This window comes from Vigna radiata, chromosome 9 (genome assembly GCF_000741045.1).
Source record: "Vigna radiata var. radiata cultivar VC1973A chromosome 9, Vradiata_ver6, whole genome shotgun sequence".
In the NCBI taxonomy this organism is placed as follows: domain Eukaryota; kingdom Viridiplantae; phylum Streptophyta; class Magnoliopsida; order Fabales; family Fabaceae; genus Vigna; species Vigna radiata.
The window spans coordinates 732374-757672 of NC_028359.1; the positions used below are offsets into that span (position 1 = coordinate 732374).

Sequence of the window (25299 nt, forward strand, 5' to 3'; positions counted from 1 at the left end):
ATTATCCATGTCCTCGTCCAATGGCTTTTGCCTAGCCCTTTCGTTTATTCCTACAACAAAATTGAGGACGTTGGAAGTATCCTCTGCATCAGAATCCCAAAGGGATTCTACGTCTTCAACTGAAGCATTCATCTCTTGAATTAAAGATCTTTCTCTGGAAGACTTTCTTTCTGTGGCTTGCAACTTTGATTCGGGTAGCTTGTCCTCATAGCAAACCGAACTGTTAGAGTTTTTCCTTTCAACCTCAGTTGGGAATGTGCCGGAAACCTTTTCCGGCTCCTTGAGGTGAGGTGTGGCGGCTCCCTAATTCATTTTGTAATATAATCCTAATTCATTTTTTAATTTAACCCTAACAACATACATTTATACGTCACAATATTTTTTTTTTTTAAAACACATAACAATGCCACATCAGCACATGTTAGACACCTAACAGGTCTGCCGTTAACGCCGTTACCAAAAAGGACCACTTTGAACAGTTTTTGCGAAATTTTTCATGATTTCATCTTGTATTCTTTCATATTTAAAAATTTCAAGGGTTAAATATGTTTTTAGTCCCTATACTTTGGGGCGATTTTGGTTTTAGTTCCTCTTTCAAACTAAGGTACAATTTAATCCTTCAAACCAGAGTTAAAAAATTTTGATAAAAAAGACTAAAATCAGAGTTTTCTAGAGTTGAAGGACTAAATTATACCTTAGTGAGAGACTAAAACCAAAATTAGCCTAAAGTATAGAGACTAAAAACATATTTAACCCAAATTTCAATTTTGCTCCTTCGGTTAGGATTTCCGTTTTATTCATAACAAATTTTATATTATATATTTTAAAATATAGATTTGTTCATTTAGAAATTTAGGATTATTTTGAAATACATAATCCAGAAAATAAATCTTATAGTTTACATTTCAAAATATAAAATAAAAATACGTTTTAAATTGTAAAATCTTAAATGTATTTTTCTTTTTATGCTGCATGTTGTGAGAAAATCTTATTTAAATACAAGAAATTATAAGAAATACACTTTCAAAAAATAATACTAAATATTAAAGAAAAAGTAACGAAAGCTTCAGTATCTATATTAAATATTTTGTGGAATAATTAAAGTAGATAGATATTTTACTTGTCAAAAAGATAGATATTTTAAACATACACACACAAACACATTTCCCCACGAAAGAAATTGCTGATTCATTAATGTGGACTATGTTGGTGATATGACAAAAGGTAATTGAAATTATTAACTATCCTAATAAATCTAATTAAAGTAATCTTTCACTTGGAATATATTATTAAGGGCTCTATAGTTATTAAAAAAAAAGTAAACTATTACGGTTAAAGAAACAATAGAAAGTGGAGGACAATTTTAAAGGTCACATTCCAAATCTACCATAATTTAGTTTATTACATTTGTTTAAGTTAATGAGATCGTCCGCTTTTATCATATATCTTTATAATCTTTTAAGTTTATTTATAATCTTTTAAGTTAATTTGAGGTGTTATCTGCATAAAAATACTTTAATGTTAAAGTTAATATTATTGTAAGTGTTAATAATAATGTACAATAAAAATAATTAATTATCTAATATTTATAAATTTTTAGGATAAGTTTTTTTATAAGTATTGATTTAATTACACTCTAGACGATGATGATCTAATTTAAGATTAATGTGATTATTTTTAGAATTAACCATAATTATAATTCCGATTTAATGTGAAATCATATATTTGTTAATATTTATGATTGATCAGATTATTATACTTTATAATATTATATATATTTATATATTTTTTTCTTGTTCTAGATGAGTCATCTTAGCCAATTGGTTTTGGGAAGTCATTCGTTTGTAGAAGAAATTTTGATTCATGGGAAAATGAGTTATGGAGCAAAATCATGAGCACATCCTCCAATTATTATAATCTATCCCTTTTAGTGGAAACCAAACAAATCTCCTTCATCTCCAATTTCGTGTCACACCACAACACCACAACCCTACGTAAGCAAGATCTTAAAAGAAAATCGAAGAATAACCCATAAATAACAAGCAAAGCCACACAGGCTTTGAAATTGAAAGCTACCCAATGAGAAACACACGTAGTACAACAATAAAAAAAAAGGAAAATAAAATTTTAACACCATTTTTTCACACTATTTTGACACTGCACACGAGTTAAAATGTGGTTGGATGATTTCAAATTAAAAAACAAACTTTGGTTTTTCTCTTCTAAATATATCTCTGCCTTAATTTTTTTAATTTGAAATCGTCCAATCACATCTTGACACGTGTGCTGTGTTAAAATAGTGTCAAAAAATGGTGTTAAAATATCATTGTCAAAAAAAAAATCTCAAATTCCAGATTCCGTTTTATCCCGCAACGTAACGTATGCACGATTATAACCCCATTTTTGAGTGCTTCTCTGTTCATACAAGATGCCACTCACTTTCCTTTTTTAGTTTTTCCCCAACACTTCATTTCGTGACATGTTCATACAAAAACATATATCCTTAGATTAATTTGTTTCATGTTTTTTTGGATTGGATAAATTTACACTATTTTCACTATTATTTTGTTTTTGTAAATGACAAATAAAATATCAAATATAATTTATATAGTTTTAACCATTATTTATTCTAACCTAGCTGTAATCTATCCGCATTATCTTATAAAAACTACATAAACTTCGTTGTTTTTGTAGTTTAGCTCACAGAAGCAATCAACGCCATTCAATAGGGCGAAATGTCAACCACTACCACCCCTCTCCTCCGCCACAACCGGTGGCTCCCCTCCTCCATCAAACTGAAGACAACCCTTTTCTCAGAGCTCTCCGGCGCGGTGGGTGACCTAGGGACTTACATACCCATCGTGCTCGCTCTATCTCTGGTAAACAACTTGAATCTCACTACCACACTCGTCTTCACTTCGCTCTATAACATCGCCACCGGCTTGCTCTTCGGCCTCCCCATGCCGGTCCAGCCCATGAAGTCCATCGCCGCCGTTGCCATCTCCGCCTCGCCGCCGCTCACCATCGCCCAGATCTCTGCCGCCGGTCTCTCCGTCGCCGCCGTCCTCCTCGTCCTCGGAGCCACCGGTCTCATGTCTGTCCTCTACCGCTACCTCCCCCTCCCCGTCGTCCGCGGAGTCCAACTCTCCCAGGGCCTCACCTTCGCCTTCTCCGCCGTCAAATACATTCGCTACGACCAAGACCTCGCCAAATCAAAATCCGGCCCTGCGCGCCCCTGGTTCGCCCTCGACGGCGTTGCCATCGCCCTCGCAGCCGTCCTCTTCCTCGTCCTCACCACCGGCGCCGGAGACGATCCACCACCGCCACAACAACAAGAAGAAGAAGAAAATGAAAACAGAGTCAGGGTTCACCGGAGGTTGCGGGTTTTGTCAACTATCCCTGCGGCGTTGATAGTGTTTCTGTTTGGTCTGGTGTTGGGTTTCGTTCGCGACCCTTCCATTTTCGGAGATCTTAAGTTTGGGCCTTCGAAGATTTCCGTGGTTAAGATTACCTGGGAAGATTTTAAAGTTGGATTCGTCAGCGCCGCAATTCCACAGATTCCGTTATCCGTTCTGAATTCAGTTATTGCAGTTTGCAAGCTCTCTGGGGATTTGTTTCCCGAACGTGAAGCTTCGGCGATGCATGTTTCAGTGAGTGTGGGACTTATGAATTTCGTGGGGTGTTGGTTCGGAGCCATGCCCTGTTGCCACGGAGCCGGAGGTTTGGCGGGACAGTACAGGTTCGGAGGTAGGAGCGGTGCTTCGGTGGTTTTCCTGGGGATTGCAAAGCTTGTGCTTGCTCTGGTGTTCGGAAACTCCCTCGGAAGAATCTTGAACGAGTTTCCGATTGGGATTCTTGGAGTGCTTTTGTTGTTTGCAGGGATTGAGTTAGCCATGGCTGCTAGAGACATGAACACTAAACAAGAATCTTTCGTTATGCTTGTTTGTGCTGCTGTTTCACTCACTGGTTCAAGTGCTGCTTTGGGATTTTTTGTCGGCATTGTGCTTTACTTACTTCTCAAATTAAGGGAGCTTGAATGTGGAGGTTTTCCTTTTGGATTTTGCTCATCCAAGACCACCAAGTCTGAAGAACATGCAAGTTTAATTGCCTAGACAACAATTTTTATTCTTATATATATGTACTATGTTTCAGAAAATGATCACCAATGTTGTGATCATGTGGGAATGTACAGTGTACAAAACTATATATATAGTTACAGATATGAGAGTCTGTTTATCCATTTGAATAAAGAACTTTTGGCAAACCAGAATGCTGGTGGAGTGGGGAACATCTGAAGATGGCACAAAAAATTTAGGACTTCACAGTTCATAATTCAGTGTTTGGATTTTGGATTTACTCGCTTTTCTGCTGAAAAGCGCTTATTGCAGCTGGGGAAAGTATCCATATATATATATAGTTCCACAATTAGAGGATATTGTTTATCTTTTATCATCTCTAATGTATTTTATGTATATATAAATTTATGTTTATTTCTTGTTTTTATATGACGTCTGAGACTTTGTTTATAGTTGTTGCAGGATACAAACAACGTTCATTTGTTACATACGAAGATTAGAACGATAGGCATTTCATGACTTGTTACAGAAGAAAGTATCTGCTGTTTTTTCAGACCAGTGGTTAGTTGACTGTTGGTTTTAACTAATAGTTCATGTTACAGAATTCCTGATTTAATTTCTATGTTCTATTTACTTCAATCTTACGTTCATATCACATTATTATATGTATAGATATATATATATATATATATATATATATATATATATATATATATATTTTTTTTTTTTTTTATTATTATTTTAAAAAAGTTGTCCTTTCACCAAATGATAGGGTGCTTGCTTTGCTGGGCATACTTATGGGGACAGAAAAGTCAAAAGCAGAAATGATAGGAGAGATACTAAAGTTGGAAGTTAGAAATATTATAGGAAAATTATATTTTCACACCAATTTTTTCACACCATTTTGACACTGTATACGTGTCAAAACGTGGTTGGACAATTTTAAATTAAAAAAAAATTTGGTTTTTTTCTTTCAAATATGTTCTTATCTTAATTTTTTTAATTTGAAATCGTCCAACTACGTTTTGATACGTGTATAGTGTCAAAATAGTGTCAAAAATTGGTGTCAAAATATCATTTTCCAATATTATATTAATGAAATAAATAAAATAAACATAGGAAAAATGAACACTAAACATGTAAAATATAAGAGGATGGATTTCACAGTAAAAAAAGAAAAAAAATTCTTCTTACAAATATATTTTGACAATTTTTCACAATAGAAATTTGTGATTACTTCCTTTAAGATATTTTTTAAACATAAATTTAACTAAATTAATAAAATGATTATACTGTTTCATTTCAATATTTTCTTAAACATAAATTTAAATAAATCAATAAAATAATAATATATATTATCAAAAAGTTATTAAAATAGTTGTGAAAATATATCGTACATTTTGTTATTATTTGAAATTATTTATCGTGGTTCTCTATATATATATCTTTTCTAGCAACTAACATTAATTTCCAACTGTCCGCAAACAACTCAGATTAATTTCATGGCTTTTCATCCTTTCAATTATACAAACTAATAGGTTATTGGGACCACAAATCAATCAAGATATTTTCTAAATTTGATTGATAGAATCTCTATGTATTAGTGTATGTATCAAGATATATAAGTTTTTCAATGACCAATACGATAATTATGTATACATATATAATAATTTCATATTTGTTTTTATTTAAATAGGTTCAATATTCAATTTTTATTTAATTTTTGTATATAATTATTTAGTTATTATTCATTTAATATTTATGTTATTATAATTATTTTATTAAATTTAACAAACAAAAATTAACATGTTATTATTTAATTAATATTTATAATAATAAGAAACCTATACAATTATACCATTGTATAATAAAACAAAGTCTGAATACTTTTTAGTTGTCCGATCTTGAAAAACTCAATTAGATTTATAATTTTTATTTTTTCAATCAGGACTTTTAGTTTTTAAAAACAATTCAATTTAATTTTTTTAGATTGACATTAAAATCGTATAATTTTTATTTTATTTTTTTCAATCAAGTCTTTTAGCTTTTAAAAGCAATTCAATTTAATTTCTTTTAGATTGACATAACATCGTGTATGTATATATCGATATTAGTTTATAGTACTTTTAATTATTTTTTATTTCATTTTCATTCTTTATAAAAATAAAATGTCACAAGTCGTTATTAGTTTATACAAACATGTTTTTAATCATATGAAAACTTATTATTAAAATTATCAACATCGTATTTAAATAAAGGATTAAATATGATTTTAGTCCCTATATTTTCGGCAATTTTGGTTTTAGTCTATTTTCAAACTATGGTACAATTTAGTAAAGTTAAAAAAAATTGGTAAAAAACACTAAAACCAGAATTTTCTAAAGTTGAAGGACTAAATTGTACTATAATTTGAAAATGGACTAAAACCAAAATCGCCCCAAAGTATAGAGACTAAAAACATATTTAATCCTTAAATAAATAATGGGCTTTGCTATTTGCCACAAATCATGTTACATGTGTATTGGATACAACATGTATTTTATATTTATATAAGATATGAAACGTACCCGATATATCTACACATTTATTTTTAAAAATAATATAACACGATACATTATATTTGTATATTGGAAAATATATAATAATTCTTAAAAATATGATAAATATATTAAAATTGTTAATATACAAAATTATAAATTGTTGACATTATTATAAAAATATTGAGCATATGCTTATTTTAAAAATGATCATTGTATAATATACAACAAATGTTTTTATGTTCAATATTTAGTAAATGTGTTACTTTGATTCTATTCTGTAAATTTTTAATAATACCATAAAATAAATTACAAAAAAAAAAAAACTATAATATGCCATGCAAAAGGTCATCTGAGTTTATATATTTGATAAACATACCCTATCCAATTATTACACGTACCTCCATTTCCTCTTCTATCAAGCACTTTTTTTACTAAAATAACCTTATAATTTCATCTTCAATTTCAAATTGAAACCTTCATCAAACAAAGTGGATGTCTTCATGCAAGTTCGACAATTTTAGAAATATTTAAAAAATGGGTATATTTATAAATTAAGCAGGATATATTTGATACTAACAAAAAAATAATTAATTTGATTAATTTTGTATTTTTAATAATTATTATGTGTATTTATTTTAAAAAGTATTAACATTAATTATAATAATGTACTTTTTTTATAAATTTAACTTTCCTAACAATAACAAAAAAAATTAATAATCCTACTAAATAAAAACATTCTTAATTATTTTAAATATAATTTTTTTTAATTAAAATTAACCAACTTAAATAATTTAGATTAGATTTTAAATTTTTTCTTATTATACTAAAAAAGTATCTTAAAAGTTTTAACTAAATATATAGAGGTTTAGGCTAAACATTGATCATTAAGCATCACCAAACCAAAGAGTTTATATATATATATATATATATATATATATATATATATATATATATATATATATATATATATATATTGCATATACTTTAATATTTTTAATTAAATAATTTTAAATTAATATAATTTTATAAATAGAGCGTACATGCTTAAAAAATTTCAATCTAATGATAATTTTCTTTCAAAAAAAGCATTATTTTTTTGAATAAAGTGTGTTCTTCCGCAATCATATTCAGATTTTTGTCTAAATATTTTGTTAAATGCATGACAAGTTCCAATAATGAAACTTTTAAATATGATGAAATGTTAACATCAACAATTAATTATGATACTATATATATATATATATATATATATATATTGTGATTATCTTACTATATTATAATTAGTGGTTTGCTGTAGTAGCTATATCTAATTTCTTGATTGACTAAGAAACCAAAATTAAAAAAAAAAAAAGAGGAATATGGCCTTTTTTATTTCTTTAAATATTGTCCAAAATTAGTTGATATATGACAAATACAAGCCACCGAACTAAGAAATCGAAAATTAAAAAAGAAAAGAAAAAAAGGAATATTATCTTTGGATTTTTCCAAATAAAAATAAAAAATAGTTTGGATCTGAAAGAGGAAACCAAACAGACCCCAAAAACTTCTACTTCAATTCAATTCAATTAAAGTCTTTCATCTTACGTTGAAGTCCACTGTTGCTTCTTCTTCTGTCTTCCTGTTTCCTAATCCAAATCGAATAATTTTTTCACTGTCAATTGTTGATCTGTGTCTGATTCAGGTTCGTTCTCTCACTTGTTTTGGACTTGATGATGACTCTACCTTGACTTGTAATGTTTTTGTTTTTTCTCTTTAGATTTTCTCTGAGACCGTGATCTGTGGTTGATTTTTGTGTGCTGCCTGCATTTTCACGCGTAGTGGTAGCTGTGTCGTGTATGTAATGGAGTTCGATTTTTCATTGAATTTTGGCAAAAAAACCATTTGGGTCATTTAGTTTTCGGGATTTGTCAGGAAAAGTGATAAACTTTCATCACCAGCAATCATGAAGTTTCTATTTTCAGCCATTGTTATCCTTTGGTGTGTTTGTGATCTGTTGGTGATCCATGTTCTCGCAAATTCACGTTTCCCTGAGGAAATGTATAGTTTTGATAGGAACCCCCAGGTGACCTATAAGTATGATCGCATGAGTGAAGTTCAGAAACAGTGTGCATCTGTGTTGTCTGCTTCATCTGAATTGAGATATGAATATAGTGTTACTGGTATGAAAAGAGAGTTTTCTTTTGTGAATGGGGATTGGAGGCAGGATGGGGGTAAGTTTCCCATAATGCCATTTGATGCAAGCAAATCTCCTGGAACCTTGTCTGAAGATCGTGCTTCAATGAACTTGGTCTCTTTTTGGGTTTCGGATGTTGATCTTGACCACCGCTTGAAGAAGTCAATTCCTATCAATGGTTTCATGGTGATTGGCATTACTAGAGATGGCAATTTTGTGGACAATGCATTTGATGGGAATCCTGAGTTTCGTTTATGGCCCAGCCATTCTCAGCTTTCAATCTCCTTTCAAGGGATTTACACTGAATCAAGGAAAAATGGTGGGGAAAGGGTATTGTGTTTGTTAGGGAACACTATGCTTCCTACTCGAGAGGCTGACCCTGCCAACCCTTGGTCATGGATGAAGAATCCGGGTGATATACCGTTGTCAGAAGATGATCAAATTCTGCTTGTTCTTCGGTATCCGTTGTCATTCACATTAACAAACAGGATAATCAGTGGAGAGCTAAGAAGCTTGAACCGGGAGTCCAATTCTAAATACTTTGATGTTGTTCACATGTCATCACAGTTGGGCAAGTCAGCAAAGTACACATTTGGCTCACAACAGATTGTATCCAAAGCATGCAATCCGTACCCAGTTAAAGATAACCTGACGGATGATGGCATTGCTGTCTACAAGGGGGCAAGGTTTTGTGAAATCCTTGAAGAAATTACTAGAGAAAAACCTTTGTCTGTGGTGACAAACTGGAGATGTAATGGCAGAGATGATTTCTGCAGTAAATTAGGTCCTTTTTTGTCAGATAAGGAAATCAAATCAACGGATGGAGGCTTTCAAGGCGTTAAACTTTATATGCAGGATGTTATCTGTAGTCAAGAAGCTAGCAAGAGTAATACTGGTTCTACTAGGGTATCAACTGTTTTCAGAGCCATTTCTCCATCAGAGAATGAGTATACTGCAGCAAAAAGATCTGGGCCTAGCAACACGTCTCTTGCTGCCGAAGGGATTTGGAAGTCTTCTAGTGGACAGCTTTGCATGGTTGGTTGCCTAGGAGTTGTTGATGCCAAAGGGAGTAGCTGTAATACTCGGATCTGTATGTATATTCCCACCACTTTTTCCTTAAAGCAACATAGTATTATTTTGGGAACTTTGTCTCCCATTAGTAACAGTAGTGCCTTCTTTCCCCTATCGTTTGAGCAACTTGTGCTACCTTCAGAACTCTGGAACTATTTCAAGCTCACTAACCCACATTACAGTTACTCCAAAACTACTTTGGCTGGTGCTGTCCTAGAAAAAAATGAGCCCTTCAGTTTTACGACTGTCATTAAGAAATCATTGCTAACATTCCCCAAACTTGAGGACAACGAGGCATTCCAAGATAGCCTGTCTCTTCTTGCAGAAGATCTCACTTATCATGTCTCTGGATTTCCTGACCCTTTGCCCAATGTCTTGGCCCCAAGAGTTGACATTCAACTGGAGATTCTCTCGGTTGGTCCCTTGTTTGGACGCTATTGGTATGATAAAAATGGTTCAGCATCTGAACAGGAAACGCCATATCATGCCACGGCTGCTGAATATACAGAAAAGCAACTCCTTATAAATGTATCTGCACAACTCAGTCTTGCTGGAAAAGGTTACAGTAACTTCTCTGTGCTTTTTCTAGAGGGTCTTTATGATCCACATGTTGGGAAAATGTATCTAATTGGTTGCAGAGATGTGAGAGCATCATGGAAGGTCTTATATCAGAGTTATGATCTTGAGGCTGGAATGGACTGTTTGATTGAGGTGGTTGTGGCTTATCCTCCTACCACAACTCGGTGGCTAGTCGATCCCAGAGCTACAATATCAATAGAAAGTCAAAGGAATGATGATGATTCCCTTAGATTCGATCCTATAAAGCTCAAAACGTTTCCAATCATATACAGGAAGCAACGTGAGGATGTTCTCTCACGCAGAGGTGTTGAAGGGATTCTTCGACTCTTGACACTTTCATTTGCAATTGGGTGCATTTTAAGCCAACTGTTTTATATACAACATAGTGTGGATTCTCTTCCATATATATCTCTAGTGGTTCTAGGTGTTCAAGCTCTTGGGTATACCATTCCTTTGGTCACAGGTGCAGAGGCACTCTTTAAGAAAATGGTTTCTGAATCTTATGATATGTCATCTAGTGAATTGGAGAGCAGTGAGTGGCTCCATGTCATTGATTACTCTGTGAAACTGTTGTTGATTGTATCATTGCTGATAACTCTGAGACTTTTTCAGAAGGTATGGAAGTCTCGCATCAGATTGCAAGCACGTTCCCCTCTTGAGCCACATCGAGTCCCTAGTGATAAATGGGTATTTCTTTGTACCTTCTTCATGCATGTGATAGGGTATGTTATTGTTTTAATAGTTCATGGCACAAAGACCAGTCAGAAGGATCTTATAGCAAAGACATATTTGGTTGATGGAGGAAATTCTCATCCATTGCCGGGATGGGCAACAGAATTGCAAGAATATGTAGGTCTTGTTGAAGACTTTTTCTTGCTTCCTCAAATCATTGGGAATCTATTGTGGCATATCCATTGCAAACCTCTCAGAAAACTATATTTTATTGGAATCACTGTGGTCAGACTTCTTCCTCATATATATGATTGCATAAGAGCTCCAGTTTCAAATCCTTACTTCTCTGAGGACTCTGAATTTGTCAATCCAAATTTGGATTTTTACTCGAAATTTGGGGATATTGCTATTTCTGTGACTGCTATTGTTCTTGCAATTGTGGTGTATATTCAACAAAGATGGAGCTATGAGAAACTGAGTCAGTTTCTGACATTTGGAAAATATAAGCTTCTCCCAACTTTCAAATACCAAAGATTGTCTTCTGGGTCTTGTGAATCTGAACTAGTCCCTGGTATCAATGGTAGTGCTGCAAAAGAGAATGAGCAAGTTGATGTAGAGTGATGTAAACTTAAGAATTACTGACTAACAACACCTGTTGTACGCCCATGTATGAAAAGTAGGTAAGACTTTTGGGTGGATGCATTATTTTGTATGAGGTTGCCCATTTACTGAATAATCAAGTGAATTTTGTTGTGATTTTACACTCTTCAACAACTTCTGATTGTTTTTTCTCCAATTGTTTGCTACTTAGGAATGGATTTGTTTACGTATATAAGTTGGGCAATAATGAAATTTGATACAGAAAAATGTTAGAAATGGAAGTTCAATCCAAACAGAAAAACTGTATGAAGTATAATCAAGCATAATATCATACTCTTTTAGTTTCCTGCATTCTTTGGATATAAACTGTCAACATCCAAAACTACCCCACAGAAGTCTATATCTTACAGGATAAAAAATGTTTTTGGTATATGAAAATGTCATGGTATTTTTAGTTCAAAAAAACATTTACTTATTTAATAAAGATAAAAGTTTGTAATAAGATAGTAAAATTATATCATTTAGTCAAATAGACCAAAAGAAAAACAAAGCTTTGTAGGAACTATAGTAAAAATCATTATTTTAATGTATCAAAACATGTTTTAGTATATCTAATGAACTCGATAAACTTTTCAGTAATGATCTGAGTGGTGGTACTGCATAATCGTGTCTTGATTTACTGTTATTGTGCCTTATTTTTGAACTGCATCTTCTACAAATTGAGTTGTGATGATGCTTGTTGGCTTAACAAAACTTATTTCAAGTAAAATGAGTTTAAAAAGGTTGTGAGGAGGTATTATAAGCCACATTTAGCTGAAGTGTTCATGGGATAATACAAGTTTAAGATTCTTTGTAAGTAGACTGCAATAAAAGCATTTGTAGAAAAGCAAAGCTTAAAAATTTAAAAATGTTTCTCCAATAAATTTCTAATTTTGCTTTTCATACTTAATATTTAAATTTGAGTTTTTTATTCATAATATTATAAACAATATTCATAATAAGTGAAAAGGAGACAACAATTATTTTTTCTAATATTATAAATGACAAAAGAGTTGACTTGTAAAAGTTATAATGAAGAAAAAAAATACTGAGAAAATTTGCTGTAATGATTATACTACATTGAATATCCATAATTAATAACAAACCATATTGGTTTTATTAGATACAACTCTCAACCATCAATTTCATACAGATGAATAAATTTGTTTTCGAAAAAATAGAAATATATTTTTAATTGATGGCAAATAAAAGGAGTGGAACAAAAATTTATTTAAAAATGTAAAGTTTAAAAAATAATTTTCATTTAGATTAAAAATTAATAAAAGATCAAAAAGTTAATTAAGAAAAAAGAATCCTTTTACAAATAAATGATAAAAAAAAAGCAAACAAAATAAGAAAAAAAATAAAAAAAGAGAAATAAAAAAGTATGAACTCATCTGTTTAGTGCACAATGGGCTAACGGTCCAGTTTTGTTTTTATGAGCCACACTCCCTTGTTCATCTCTTTGCACCCTCTCAAATGCTCTCCACTCAACAACATAGAAAGTAACACAAATTTTGACATGTAATAACTTTACAAAGATTTATGCCAATTTAATATAAACTATACTGTACAGTTATATGGTACTACCAGGCCGACCATTTAAGCCGACCATCTAGATCGACCATCCAGGCCGACTATCCAAGCCGACCAATCACTAGGCAGACCACTCAAGCCGACCAACTACCAGGGCGACCACCCAGGCTGACTTCATGGTTAGATTATAAACGATAATAACTCATTAAAACCCTAAGGCAGATTAAGATGTAATTGGACCGTCATTAGGCCAATGTAAGGTAAAAACACACTACGACTAGTATAAATAAAGGTCAGATATGACTTTAGGATTAGGATGCACAATATATGCATTACTTGCTATGCCAACCATTCAGTTACATTACTAACTTGAGTATCGGAATGCCTTTGACAGGTGTCCGTCCACTCGGCTTGGACAAGCAGAAGGGAGAGTGAAAAAAGTAACTTGAAGGATAGAGGACAACTAAAAAGCCTGTCCAATCTTCAAGACAACCTAAAGTGTTTTAAATAAGGAACTTCAACCATACAATTGAAACATAAACGTTACATCGAGTATTTTAAAAGAAATAGAAATTCAATCAGAAATAAATATAAAAAAACAATTGAACTAAAATCTTAAATATATTAACCAAATTACTAATTAAGTTTATATTTTAGTAACTAAAATTGTTAATATTATTTTAAATACTCGTGTATTTAAAATATTATTTCTCTACCAGTACACCTGTTTAAATCAGTATTAAATGATAAGTAATATGAGATTTTGTTTTGTTCAACAGAAAACATTAAATACGAAAACATAATATTCTTAATGTTTGGTAAACTACCAAACAATTCCACGTGATTTGTGATTGGTGTACTCTGACAAAGGCCAGTGGAATTTGGTGTGTGAACCTTTCTAGGTCCCTTTTGTAAAAAAAATATGGATAATGATATTTAGACAATATTTTTTTATAACATTTGAACATTGATTACGTGTTAATATATGATTGGTCAAAAATCACTCTACAATAATGTTTATAATTATTATTATTGATTGTGAAGTGATTTTTGACCAATCATAAATTGACACGTAATCAATATTAAATGTTAAAAAAATAAAAAAATATTAGTATTTCCCATACAACAAATATAGTCAACATCATCTAAGCTAAACGTTATTTTCGATCATCCTAACGTTAGACTTGTTTGGGATGTTCTACCAATTTTTCTATACTGTCGATGCCCTTTTTAAATTCATTAACATCTTCCACGTAAACCTAATTACTTTCTTTTAATATCAGAATGTTAAAGAAAAAACGTTTTTGATCAAGCACTCTTCTAAAGTAAACTTTACGATCTATTTAATCTTTTCTACAATCTTTATATAATTAAATATATTTTAAAATTTTCAAAAAAATTATTAGTATAAGATCAAGATCAATATAATCAAAGAAATTTTATATAAAAATTTTAATGATTACTAATATAAAAATAACATCTTAAACTTTAATAAGCTTTATAATTCATTTCATCTTTTCTATTATCTTTATATAATTAAATACATCTTAAATTTTTTAAAAGAACTGTTAGTATAAGAGAGATCAACATAGAGAAAGTAATAAAAGAAATTTTAAATAATAACAATTTAAATAAAATTTTTTAATGATTAATAACTTAAAAAGTAATATCTTAAACTTTAGTATACTTTATAATTCATTTTATCTTTTCTACCATCTTTATATAATTAAATACATTTTAAAATTTTCAAAAGAATTGTTAGTATAAGATCGAAGTCAACTTCGAGAAAGTAGTCAAAGAAATTTTAAATTGTAATAATTTAAATAAATTTTTTAATAACTATTAATTTAAAGACTAACATCTTACACTTTAATTGACTTTCTAGTCCATTTCATCTTTTCTACCATCTTTATATAATTAAATACATCTTAAATTTTTCAGAAGAATTATTAGTATAAGATTGGGTCAACATTGAAAAAGTAGTCAAAGAAATTTTAAATATTAACAATTTAAATAAAATTTTTAGTAATTACTAATTTAAACAATAAAATCTTAAACTTTAATAAACTTTATAATCCATTTCATCTTTTCTACCATCTTTAAATAATTAAATACATCTTAAATTTGTCAGAAGAATTGTTAGAATAAGATCAGGGTCAACATTGAGAAAGTAGTCAAAGAAATTTTAAATATTAACAATTTAAATAGAAATTTTAATAATTACTAATTTAAACAATAAAATATTAAACTTTAATAAACTTTATAATCCAATTCATCTTTTTTACCATCTTTATATAATTAAATACATCTTAAATTTTTTAAAAGAGTTGTTAATATAAGATTGAGGTCAACATCCAGAAAGTAGTCAAAGAAACTTTAAGTAACAATTTAAATAGAAATTTTAATAATTACTAATTTAAATAATAACATCTTAAACTTTAATAAACTTTAAAATCCATTTCATATTTTCTATCATTTTTATATAATTAAATACATCGTAAATTTTTTAAAAGAATTATTAATATAAGATCGAGATCAACATCGAAAAAGTAGTCAAACAAGTTTTAAATAGTAACAATTTAAATGAAAACTTTAATAATTAATAATAATTAATAAAACACACATAACAAAAAAAATTCTTTATTATAAAAATAAATATAAGTAATTTCTATAATTTTTTAAGATAATTTATAATTATTTCATAAGTAATATTTTTATTATAAATAATTGTTTTACTTTAATTTTTTTAAAACGGTTAAATTTAAAAGGCTGTGACTTAAAAAATAAAACTAGAAAGATAATTATTTTAATTTTTAAAAATAATTATTTTAGTAAAATTTAAAAAATGTAATTATATATTTTTAATTATTAATAATTATTAGATTTTCCATTTAAATTATTGTCATTTAAATTAATAATTATTACAATTTTCATTTAAATATAACGATAAAAATGTTAATTTGTATATAACTAGTTATATTACAATTTCCATTTAAATATAATAATAAAAATGTTCCTTTGTATATAATTAGTAATTATTAAAATTTTTATTTTAAATGTAATAATAAAAATGTTAATTTATATATAATTAATAATTATTACATACTCTAATAATAGAAATGTGAATTTGTTTATAATTAACAATTTAAATGAAAATTTTAATAATATTAATTTAAACGGTAACAATATTATAATAGAAATGTTAATTTGAATGCTAACAATTTAAATGGAAACTCTAATAATTATTAATAAGTAACAAACATAGTTTACAAAATCAAAAATACTTTGTTTTAACACCAAAGCTCTCTACTAATCGATTACCGAGGCCTTTAATCTATTATCACAGAGTTTTTGCTTATTATAGGTGAATTTGTCTATCCTCTAAGAGTTCAATCATTTGTAATCGATTACAAGACTTTTTAAAATTATTTTAATAGTGCACAACTTTACCTCTACCTCATATGTTAAGGTGAACTCATACACCGATTTCTTCGTTTAAAGTTGTATGACCTCCCTAATTTTTAATTTTTTTTTGTCTATATCCATAAAATGTTTTTCAAATTTTGATATATGTAAAATCGTAAAAAGATTTTATTTTTCAATTCCAAAACATTTTTCATACTAGTGTATTTAAAACTGTAATTAATACATACAATTGCATAGTAGAAAAATTTATGAGCAATCTACTTTTACTGTCACATCACAGTGATTTGAAAACGTAATCTGGAAATTTGTCTGCGAAAGTGAAAACCTTAGCACGGTAAATGAGACGACAGACATTTAATGAGACACAACTTTCAACCTTCAACAACGTCATAAATCCAATGTAAAATTCGGTTGTAGCACTAATCCCGGCCATTAAAATGTGCAAGCACTATCATTGTCAGTAACCAAAATGGCATGCATGCATTAATTCAGCGGCTTGACTCGAGGGTTTCTCATGGCATATAAACCTTCCACCTGCTATGTTTATCACACCAGTTTTGACTTTTGCCTATTTGAATGAGAGAACACAATAAGCAAAGAGAATTCTAAGTTAAAAACAAGAACTTCCATATAAGAAAGTGTGAACAGGTATCTGTGTATATAACCACACGCTTTCCATTTCCGGCGTCATGAAAACTGAAAACCCAACTGAAAAAGACAACTGGCTACAAATAGCACTGTTCTTTGGTCTGTGACTGCATGTGTGAAGCTGCAAAGGTTGTGCTGTGGTAGCTATGGAGGGGAGTGATATATACAGAGCAAGTAATAGTTTACGTGCGAGCAGTTCTACTGCATGGAGAAGGAGTATAATGGAGGGTTTTTCGAGGTCATCAAATCATGAAGAGGGAACAGATGAAGAAGCTCTGAAATGGGCTGCACTTGAGAAGCTACCTACTTACAACCGTTTGAAGAAAGGGTTGTTGACCACTTCACGTGGAGTCGCCAATGAGATTGATATAACTGAACTTGGATTTCGAGAAAGACAGAAACTTTTGGACAGGTTGATCAATGTTGCTGAAGAGGACAATGAGAGGTTTCTGTTGAAGCTTAAGGGTCGGATTGATAGGTAAAGAGTAAGGATGCATTGATGTTGCTTCTTTCCTCTGTTTTTCTATGTTTCTTGTCTCTGTTATTTTGTGATGATCCTTGATAAGGTTTCTCTGTTGTGTTTTTATTTGTTTTGGTAATTTGATTTTTCAGAGTTGGGATTGATATTCCGACAATCGAAGTTCGATATGAGCACTTAAATGTTGAGGCAGAGACTTATGTGGGAAGTAGAGCTTTGCCTACTTTTGTGAACTTCGTTACTAACATTGTGGAGGTAGGTACATTTGGCAGATTCTAGCTTTTGACTTTTTGTGTTTATTCTTTTGAGTTAGTTTCTTTCACTCTCTTACAATTTCTTTCTTTTTTTTCTCTTTGCCTTTTTAGAGTGTCTTTACTTCTCTCCATATTCTCTCAGGCAAAAAGAAACATGTTACTATCCTTAAAGATGTCAGTGGAATAATCAAACCTCGCAGGATGACACTACTTTTGGGTCCTCCAAGTTCAGGAAAAACCACACTCCTTTTAGCCCTGTCGGGAAAACTTGATCCAAATCTTAAGGTGAAAAACAATTTCCCTTAATTTTTGCATTAGAAAGTGGTGGTTTTGGTTTAATTTAGATGCCTTTATTGTGTCATCTAGGCATCGGGGAGAGTGACTTATAATGGGCATGGATTTGACGAGTTTGTTCCTCAGAGAACAGCTGCATATATTAGCCAGAATGATGTTCATATTGGAGAAATGACAGTGAGGGAAACCTTGGCATTCTCAGCAAGGTGCCAAGGAGTTGGAACACGTTACGGTTAGCCATTTGCTTTTTTTTTTTTTTTAACACAGATAAATTTTTTACATTTATTTTATTTGGTACTATGTTTCCTTATTTAATGTAAAAGTATGTGATCGTACCATTGTTTTTCTCTTTTTAATCAAACATTGCCTACTTTTGCCCACCGATTTATTCATGTGGGGCCTCTCTTCACCATTTGTTATGATCAAGACTTGCTATCTGAGTTGGCTAGAAGAGAAAAAGAAGCAAAGATCAAGCCAGACCCAGACATTGATGTCTACATGAAGGTAAAAGAAAAGCTAAAATTATCAATTCATGTTACATTAATTTAAGCTAGTTCTATAGCCATGGATATAATATCTCTGCAATTGAATGTCTTGTGATATACCAGGCAGCTGTAACTGGAGGTCAGGAGGCAAGTCTGGTAACAGATTATGTTCTGAAGGTAACACTAGAGCAATGTCCTCTCATGGTTCAAAGAATAGTACAAGATATATGCTTATGGTTCCTTAAAACATTCCAAATTTCTTGTCCCTACATTTACTAAAAGTAACATGGTTTTAGTATTTTGTCAAGGACTAAATATGCTAAAATGTCTGTAAAATGAGCCGACAAAGCATTTGCTTTTAATACTTTGCAGATTCTGGGGTTGGATATATGTGCTGATACAATGATGGGGGATGAAATGTTGCGTGGTATATCTGGAGGACAAAGGAAGAGGGTTACTACAGGGGAGATGTTGGTTGGACCAGCAAATGCTCTATTTATGGATGAAATATCCACTGGTTTAGACAGTTCCACAACTTTTCAAATTGTGAAGTGTCTCAGGCAATATGTTCACATTCTTGATGGAACTGCAGTTATCTCTTTACTCCAGCCAGCACCGGAGACTTATGAACTTTTTGATGACATTATTCTTATATCTGATGGCCAAATTGTCTACCAAGGACCCCGTGAACATGTTCTTGAATTTTTTGAATCTGTTGGTTTCCAATGTCCAGAGAGGAAAGGTGTTGCTGACTTTCTACAAGAAGTAAGTTAAAAGTTTTTGTTTTGCATCTCTCGTTTGATGTTTTTTGCAGAAAGCAATGCACATAAATTTGATGTTTTGTCACAGGTAACTTCAAGAAAGGATCAAGAGCAGTATTGGATGCACAGAAATGAGCCATACAGGTTTGTAACTGTCACTCAATTTACTGAGGCATTTCAGTCATTTCATGTTGGGAGGAGAATTGGAGAAGAGCTTGCAACTCCATTTGACAAGTCCAAAAACCACCCAGCTGCATTAACCACGAAAAGGTATGGCGTGAACAAGAAGGAATTGATAAAGGCTAACATCTCAAGAGAGTTTTTGCTCATGAAAAGGAATTCATTTGTTTACATCTTCAAGCTGTTCCAGGTGAGTTCTACTGACTTTATCTAAAATGATACATTGTGATTACTTATAAACTAATTATACTCTCCTACACTTTCTGCTACTATGAATCAATGCTTCTAAATTATAATCCTTTATTTGAAACTATAATGATTTTGCTTACTATTGATTTTCCTGTGCTTTACATAGCTTACGACTTTGGCAATATTGACCATGACAATGTTTCTGCGAACTGAGATGCATCGGAATAACTTGGGTGATGGAGGTGTTTATACTGGTGCTCTATTTTTCGCAGTAGTAATTCTTATGTTTAATGGATTGGCTGAGATTTCAATGACCATTGTAAAGCTTCCTATTTTCTACAAGCAACGAGACCTTCTATTTTATCCTTCATGGGCATATGCTATTCCCTCATGGATCCTCAAGATCCCTATTACATTTTTAGAAGCTGCTGTTTGGGTATTTCTGACCTACTACGTAATTGGATTTGATCCAAATGTTTCGAGGTAATTCATCTATTTCCTTTGAGTGAAGGTCACTTATGCTTTATTTATTTGCTTGTAGTCTTTACTTTTGATGTGAACTCATTCTTTATGTAGGTTTTTAAAGCAGTACCTTGTGCTACTACTGATAAACCAAATGTCTTCTGGTTTGTTCCGAGCTATTGCAGCACTTGGTAGGAACATGATTGTGGCTAACACATTTGGGTCCTTTGCACTTCTCATTCTTTTTGCATTGGGTGGCTTCATTCTATCAAGAAGTGAGTTCAATTAACAATGTCATCAATTTGTTTCTGTCATCTGAGATGGTGGTTGATACTAATGCTTCTTTGTTTAAACTGGCAATGAAATAGATGATATCAAGGACTGGTGGATTTGGGGTTACTGGATTTCACCTTTAATGTATGGACAGAATGCAATAGTGGTGAATGAATTCCTTGGAAACAGTTGGAACCACGTAATTTCTTTAACTAGCAACTTTAGATTACTTACTTTATGTTAGAAAACGACTACACTTAATATGTTGGAAATCCAAGTGAGTCTAAGTTTCACATTGGATAGAAATAAGGAAGTAGAACACTGTATAAAAGTGAAAGATCCATTAATCCATTGTCTTAAGGTTTTAGATACAGTGATGTCAATCCCTTATATGATTGGACTTAAATCTCATTGGTGTTTATGTCTCACCGATGAACCTCCTAATATGTTTGCTTTGCAATCACAGTTCACCCCAAATTCAAATAAGACTTTGGGAATTCAAATTCTGGAGTCACGTGGGTTCTTCACACATGCATATTGGTACTGGATAGGAATTGGGGCATTGATTGGATTTATCTTCCTCTTCAACATTATGTACACTTTGGCTCTCACTTACCTAAATCGTGAGTAGTTTCACATTTGTTTGTTTAAGATTCTTGTAACAAAGCAAAACTTGATCAAACACGTCTATATTGTTTTTGCAGCATTTGACAAGCCGCAGACAACAATAACTGAAGAATCAGAAGGTGGTGTGGCTAATGGGAGAGCTCGAGAAGAAGGACTAACATGTTTAGGTGATATACCTTATTTATATCTTTCATGAAAACTCAATGCGTGCATACTATTTTCAATTTCAATATATGTGCTTAAGTGAACAGGTTTTTCACCGTCATGCAGAAAGTTCTGGGAGTTGTAGCCGCAGAAAGAATAGAGGAATGGTTCTTCCTTTTGAACCATATTCTATCACATTTGATCAAATAGTGTACTCTGTTGATATGCCACAAGTAAGTCACTTAAAAGTTATAACTAATAGTGATTTTAACTAAATTTTCATTTAGTTAAAACATAATTGTTGGAATCGGCAGGAAATGAAGGATCAAGGTGTAAGGGAGGACAAATTGGTGCTTTTGAAAGGTGTGAGTGGTGCATTTTGTCCTGGTGTTCTCACAGCTTTGATGGGTGTAAGTGGTGCTGGAAAAACTACATTGATGGATGTTTTAGCTGGAAGGAAAACTGGTGGGTATATTGAGGGAAACATAAAAGTTTCTGGTTATCCCAAAAGGCAAGAAACATTTGCTCGTATTTCTGGTTATTGTGAGCAGAATGACATCCACTCTCCTCATGTTACCGTCTATGAGTCCTTGGTCTACTCTGCATGGCTTCGTTTGACAGCAGAAGTTGAATCCAATACTAGAAAGGTTAGCTGCAACTTAAGAGTCAAAACCTAACACCATATCGCTTTGAGTAATGGTAACATGATACACTTTTACATTCATTTTACACATAGTACAAGGATAATATGGTATTTTTTCAAGAAAGAAGAGAGTAAAAAGTAAAGTGTAGTGTAGTGTCGAATGAATGTAAAAAATTTTGGTATGCCAAAGAATCATTTTTCTATGGCTTTTTGTTTTTTCTTGAAGTAATACCGTCCAAAGCAATTTACAAAGTTAATGTGTTCTACTCTAATAAAAAGAATTGGCTTTTTGATCTCAAGAGACTAACAAATATCCAAACACAAAAATGATTGTTGTCACTTACTGATTTGAATATGGTTGCAGATGTTCATTGAGGAAGTCATGGAACTGGTGGAGTTGAACCCACTGAGGAACTCACTGGTTGGCTTGCCTGGTGTGAGTGGTCTCTCAACAGAACAACGTAAGAGGCTAACAATAGCAGTTGAATTAGTGGCTAATCCGTCCATAATTTTCATGGATGAGCCTACTTCTGGGTTAGATGCTAGAGCTGCTGCAATTGTTATGAGAACTGTCAGGAACACAGTCGACACTGGAAGAACAGTTGTTTGCACCATCCATCAGCCAAGCATTGACATATTTGAAGCATTTGATGAGGTGAGAAACAGTATGAGAAGATATTTGAAGATGTTTTTGATAGTTCTTCTACATCAGACTGTGTTTAATATATGCTTACATGTTATTTTAGTTATTCCTAATGAAGCGTGGAGGACAAGAAATATATGTTGGACCATTGGGTCGCCATTCTAGTCACTTGATCAAGTATTTTGAGGTTGGTTGAAACATCAATTCTGTTGGAAGTCTTACATCGACTAGAGATAAAGTCAATTTATAATATATAAGTGAATGTAAATCTCACCTTACAAGCTGGTTTTATAGGGTTGAGTTAGACTTAAAGTCCATTTCTTAACAAAACTAATGTTATTTGTGCTGGTATTTACTTCTTTTTCATTCTATTCTTTTGGCAAGAGCATTGAAGGGGTTAGTAAAATCAAAGATGGCTACAACCCAGCAACTTGGATGCTGGAAGTCACAACTCCAGCTCAGGAACTTACTTTAGGTGTTGATTTTCATGAAGTATACAGAAATTCTGAGCTGTATAGGTAAGATACTATGTAACGTATGCACTTTCATTAACTATACTTACATGTGTGTATGAATTTATATTGGCTAAGACTATTATACACTAATGACTATTCTTCAGGAGAAACAAGCAACTTATAGCAGAACTAGGCAACCCCGGTCATGGATCAAAAGACATTCATTTTCCTACTCAATACGCTCAGTCACTTTTGGTTCAATGTCTAGCTTGCTTATGGAAACAACATTGGTCATATTGGCGTAATCCACCATATACAGCTGTTAGATTTCTATCAACTACTGTCATAGCTGTGATGTTTGGAACAATGTTTTGGGACCTTGGAGGCAAATAGTAAGCTAGCCAAATTTCTTTAACTTAAGAAAAAAAAGAACATCAAATTTAGCCAATTTTGTTTTTCTATTTAAATTCTGATTCCTTTCAATGGCTTCCAGCTCTAGCAGACAGGACCTATTCAATGCAATGGGTTCAATGTATAACGCTGTTCTCTTTGTTGGTATCCAAAATTCTGCCTCTGTACAACCTGTATTAGCCATTGGAAGAACTGTCTTTTACAGAGAAAGAGCTGCGGGAATGTATTCTGCCTTTCCATATGCACTTGCACAAGTAAAAAGATCACTTTTTTCTTTATATTGCAATATAACTCGCATACCCATTATAACACAACTCACTTTTTCTGTCATAGGTTTTGATAGAGCTACCTTATATTTTTGTGCAAGCTACAACATATTCTGTCATAGTTTATTCCATGATGGGATTTGAATGGACTTTAGAGAAGTTCTTTTGGTACATGTTTTTCATGTACTTCACATTGTGCTACTTCACCTTCTATGGCATGATGACTGTGGCTGTCACACCAAATCACCATGTTGCTTCTGTTGTGGCTGCTGCATTTTACGGAATTTGGAACCTTTTCTCAGGATTTGTCATTCCACGACCTGTAAGTATTACCAAACTTTGAATATATAACAGGGTAATATGTTTTTGGTCCCTTAACTTTTCAGTAAAAATTGGAACTAATCCTTCTTCAAAACTTTGACCTAATTTAGTCCTCAAACTATAGAAATATATGAATTTAGTCCTTTTAACCAAAATTTGTTAACTTTATTTGATGTCTCAAACGCTTTTCTCAGTTAACATTGAAGTAAAAATGTGTCAAACAATGTAAACAATCTAAACGCTACCATGAAACATGTTTAAAACATCAAATAAACCTAACAAAATTTAGTTAAAAGGACTAAATTCATATATTTCTAAAGTTGAAGGACTAAATTAAGCCAAAGTTTCAAAGAGGAGCTAATTCCAATTTTCACTAAAAGTTATGGGACCAAAAACGTATTTAACAAAGGTTTAATTGTTTTTTGTTTCTATTTTCATTACTGGTCTTATTTTTTAAAAAAACGTCAACTTCGTCCAACTTTAAATGTACATATTAACTTGGATGAAGTTGACACTTTTCAATAAGTGGAGACCAAATTGACACGTAATAATGAAAGTAAAGACGGTCAGAACAATTAAACCTATGTAAAAAGATTCAAAATTTATGATGATCTCACTTTTCTTTCCCTTTTGGTAACTTTTTTGTAACAGAGCATGCCTTTGTGGTGGAGGTGGTATTACTGGGCTTGCCCTGTGGCCTGGACCATATACGGCTTGCTTGCTTCACAGTTTGGAGACATAACCGATGTGATGAAGTTAGAAAATATTTCAGTGCAAGAGTTCTTGAGAAGTTATTTTGGTATCAGACATGATTTCATAGGAGTTTCTGCAATCATGGTTTCTGGTTTTGCAGGCTTGTTTGCTGTTATTTTTGCTGTCTCAATCAAGGCCTTCAACTTCCAAAAGCGATAGATTAGTCTCTCTTTTTCTTGTACGTTTTCAAAGAACATTTTCGTAGATTACTGTAATGACTTGTATATTGTTTGTTTTTTCTGTTATATACTTTTGAAAAATAAGAGATGTACTGTGTAGAGCAACTTCAAAAATATTTTA

At 31.8% G+C, this 25299-nt stretch overlaps 3 protein-coding genes across 3 annotated transcripts; all 3 read left to right on the plus strand.

The window, feature by feature from the left end:
* Positions 1-2583: 2583 nt before the first annotated feature.
* LOC106772876 (molybdate transporter 2) lies at positions 2584-4435 on the plus strand. Its single transcript, XM_014659494.2, has one exon. The coding sequence runs from the start codon at positions 2736-2738 to the stop codon at positions 4110-4112; it is 1377 nt and encodes a 458-aa protein (XP_014514980.1). The 5' UTR covers positions 2584-2735; the 3' UTR covers positions 4113-4435.
* Positions 4436-8120: 3685 nt separating this feature from the next.
* On the plus strand, positions 8121-11870 carry LOC106774146. Its single transcript, XM_014661018.2, has 2 exons — positions 8121-8297; positions 8373-11870. The coding sequence occupies exon 2, from the start codon at positions 8559-8561 to the stop codon at positions 11730-11732; it is 3174 nt and encodes a 1057-aa protein (XP_014516504.1). The 5' UTR covers positions 8121-8297; positions 8373-8558; the 3' UTR covers positions 11733-11870.
* Positions 11871-17282: 5412 nt separating this feature from the next.
* LOC106774233 (ABC transporter G family member 40) lies at positions 17283-25299 on the plus strand. Its single transcript, XM_014661158.2, has 22 exons — positions 17283-17838; positions 17973-18093; positions 18204-18377; positions 18459-18618; positions 18814-18890; positions 18995-19048; positions 19244-19636; positions 19721-20002; positions 20168-20484; positions 20578-20738; positions 20832-20935; positions 21203-21359; positions 21441-21530; positions 21634-21740; positions 21822-22154; positions 22515-22805; positions 22897-22980; positions 23178-23311; positions 23413-23640; positions 23742-23913; positions 23993-24247; positions 24898-25299. Exons 1-22 carry the CDS (start codon positions 17507-17509, stop codon positions 25156-25158), a joined length of 4287 nt encoding a protein of 1428 aa, XP_014516644.1. The 5' UTR covers positions 17283-17506; the 3' UTR covers positions 25159-25299.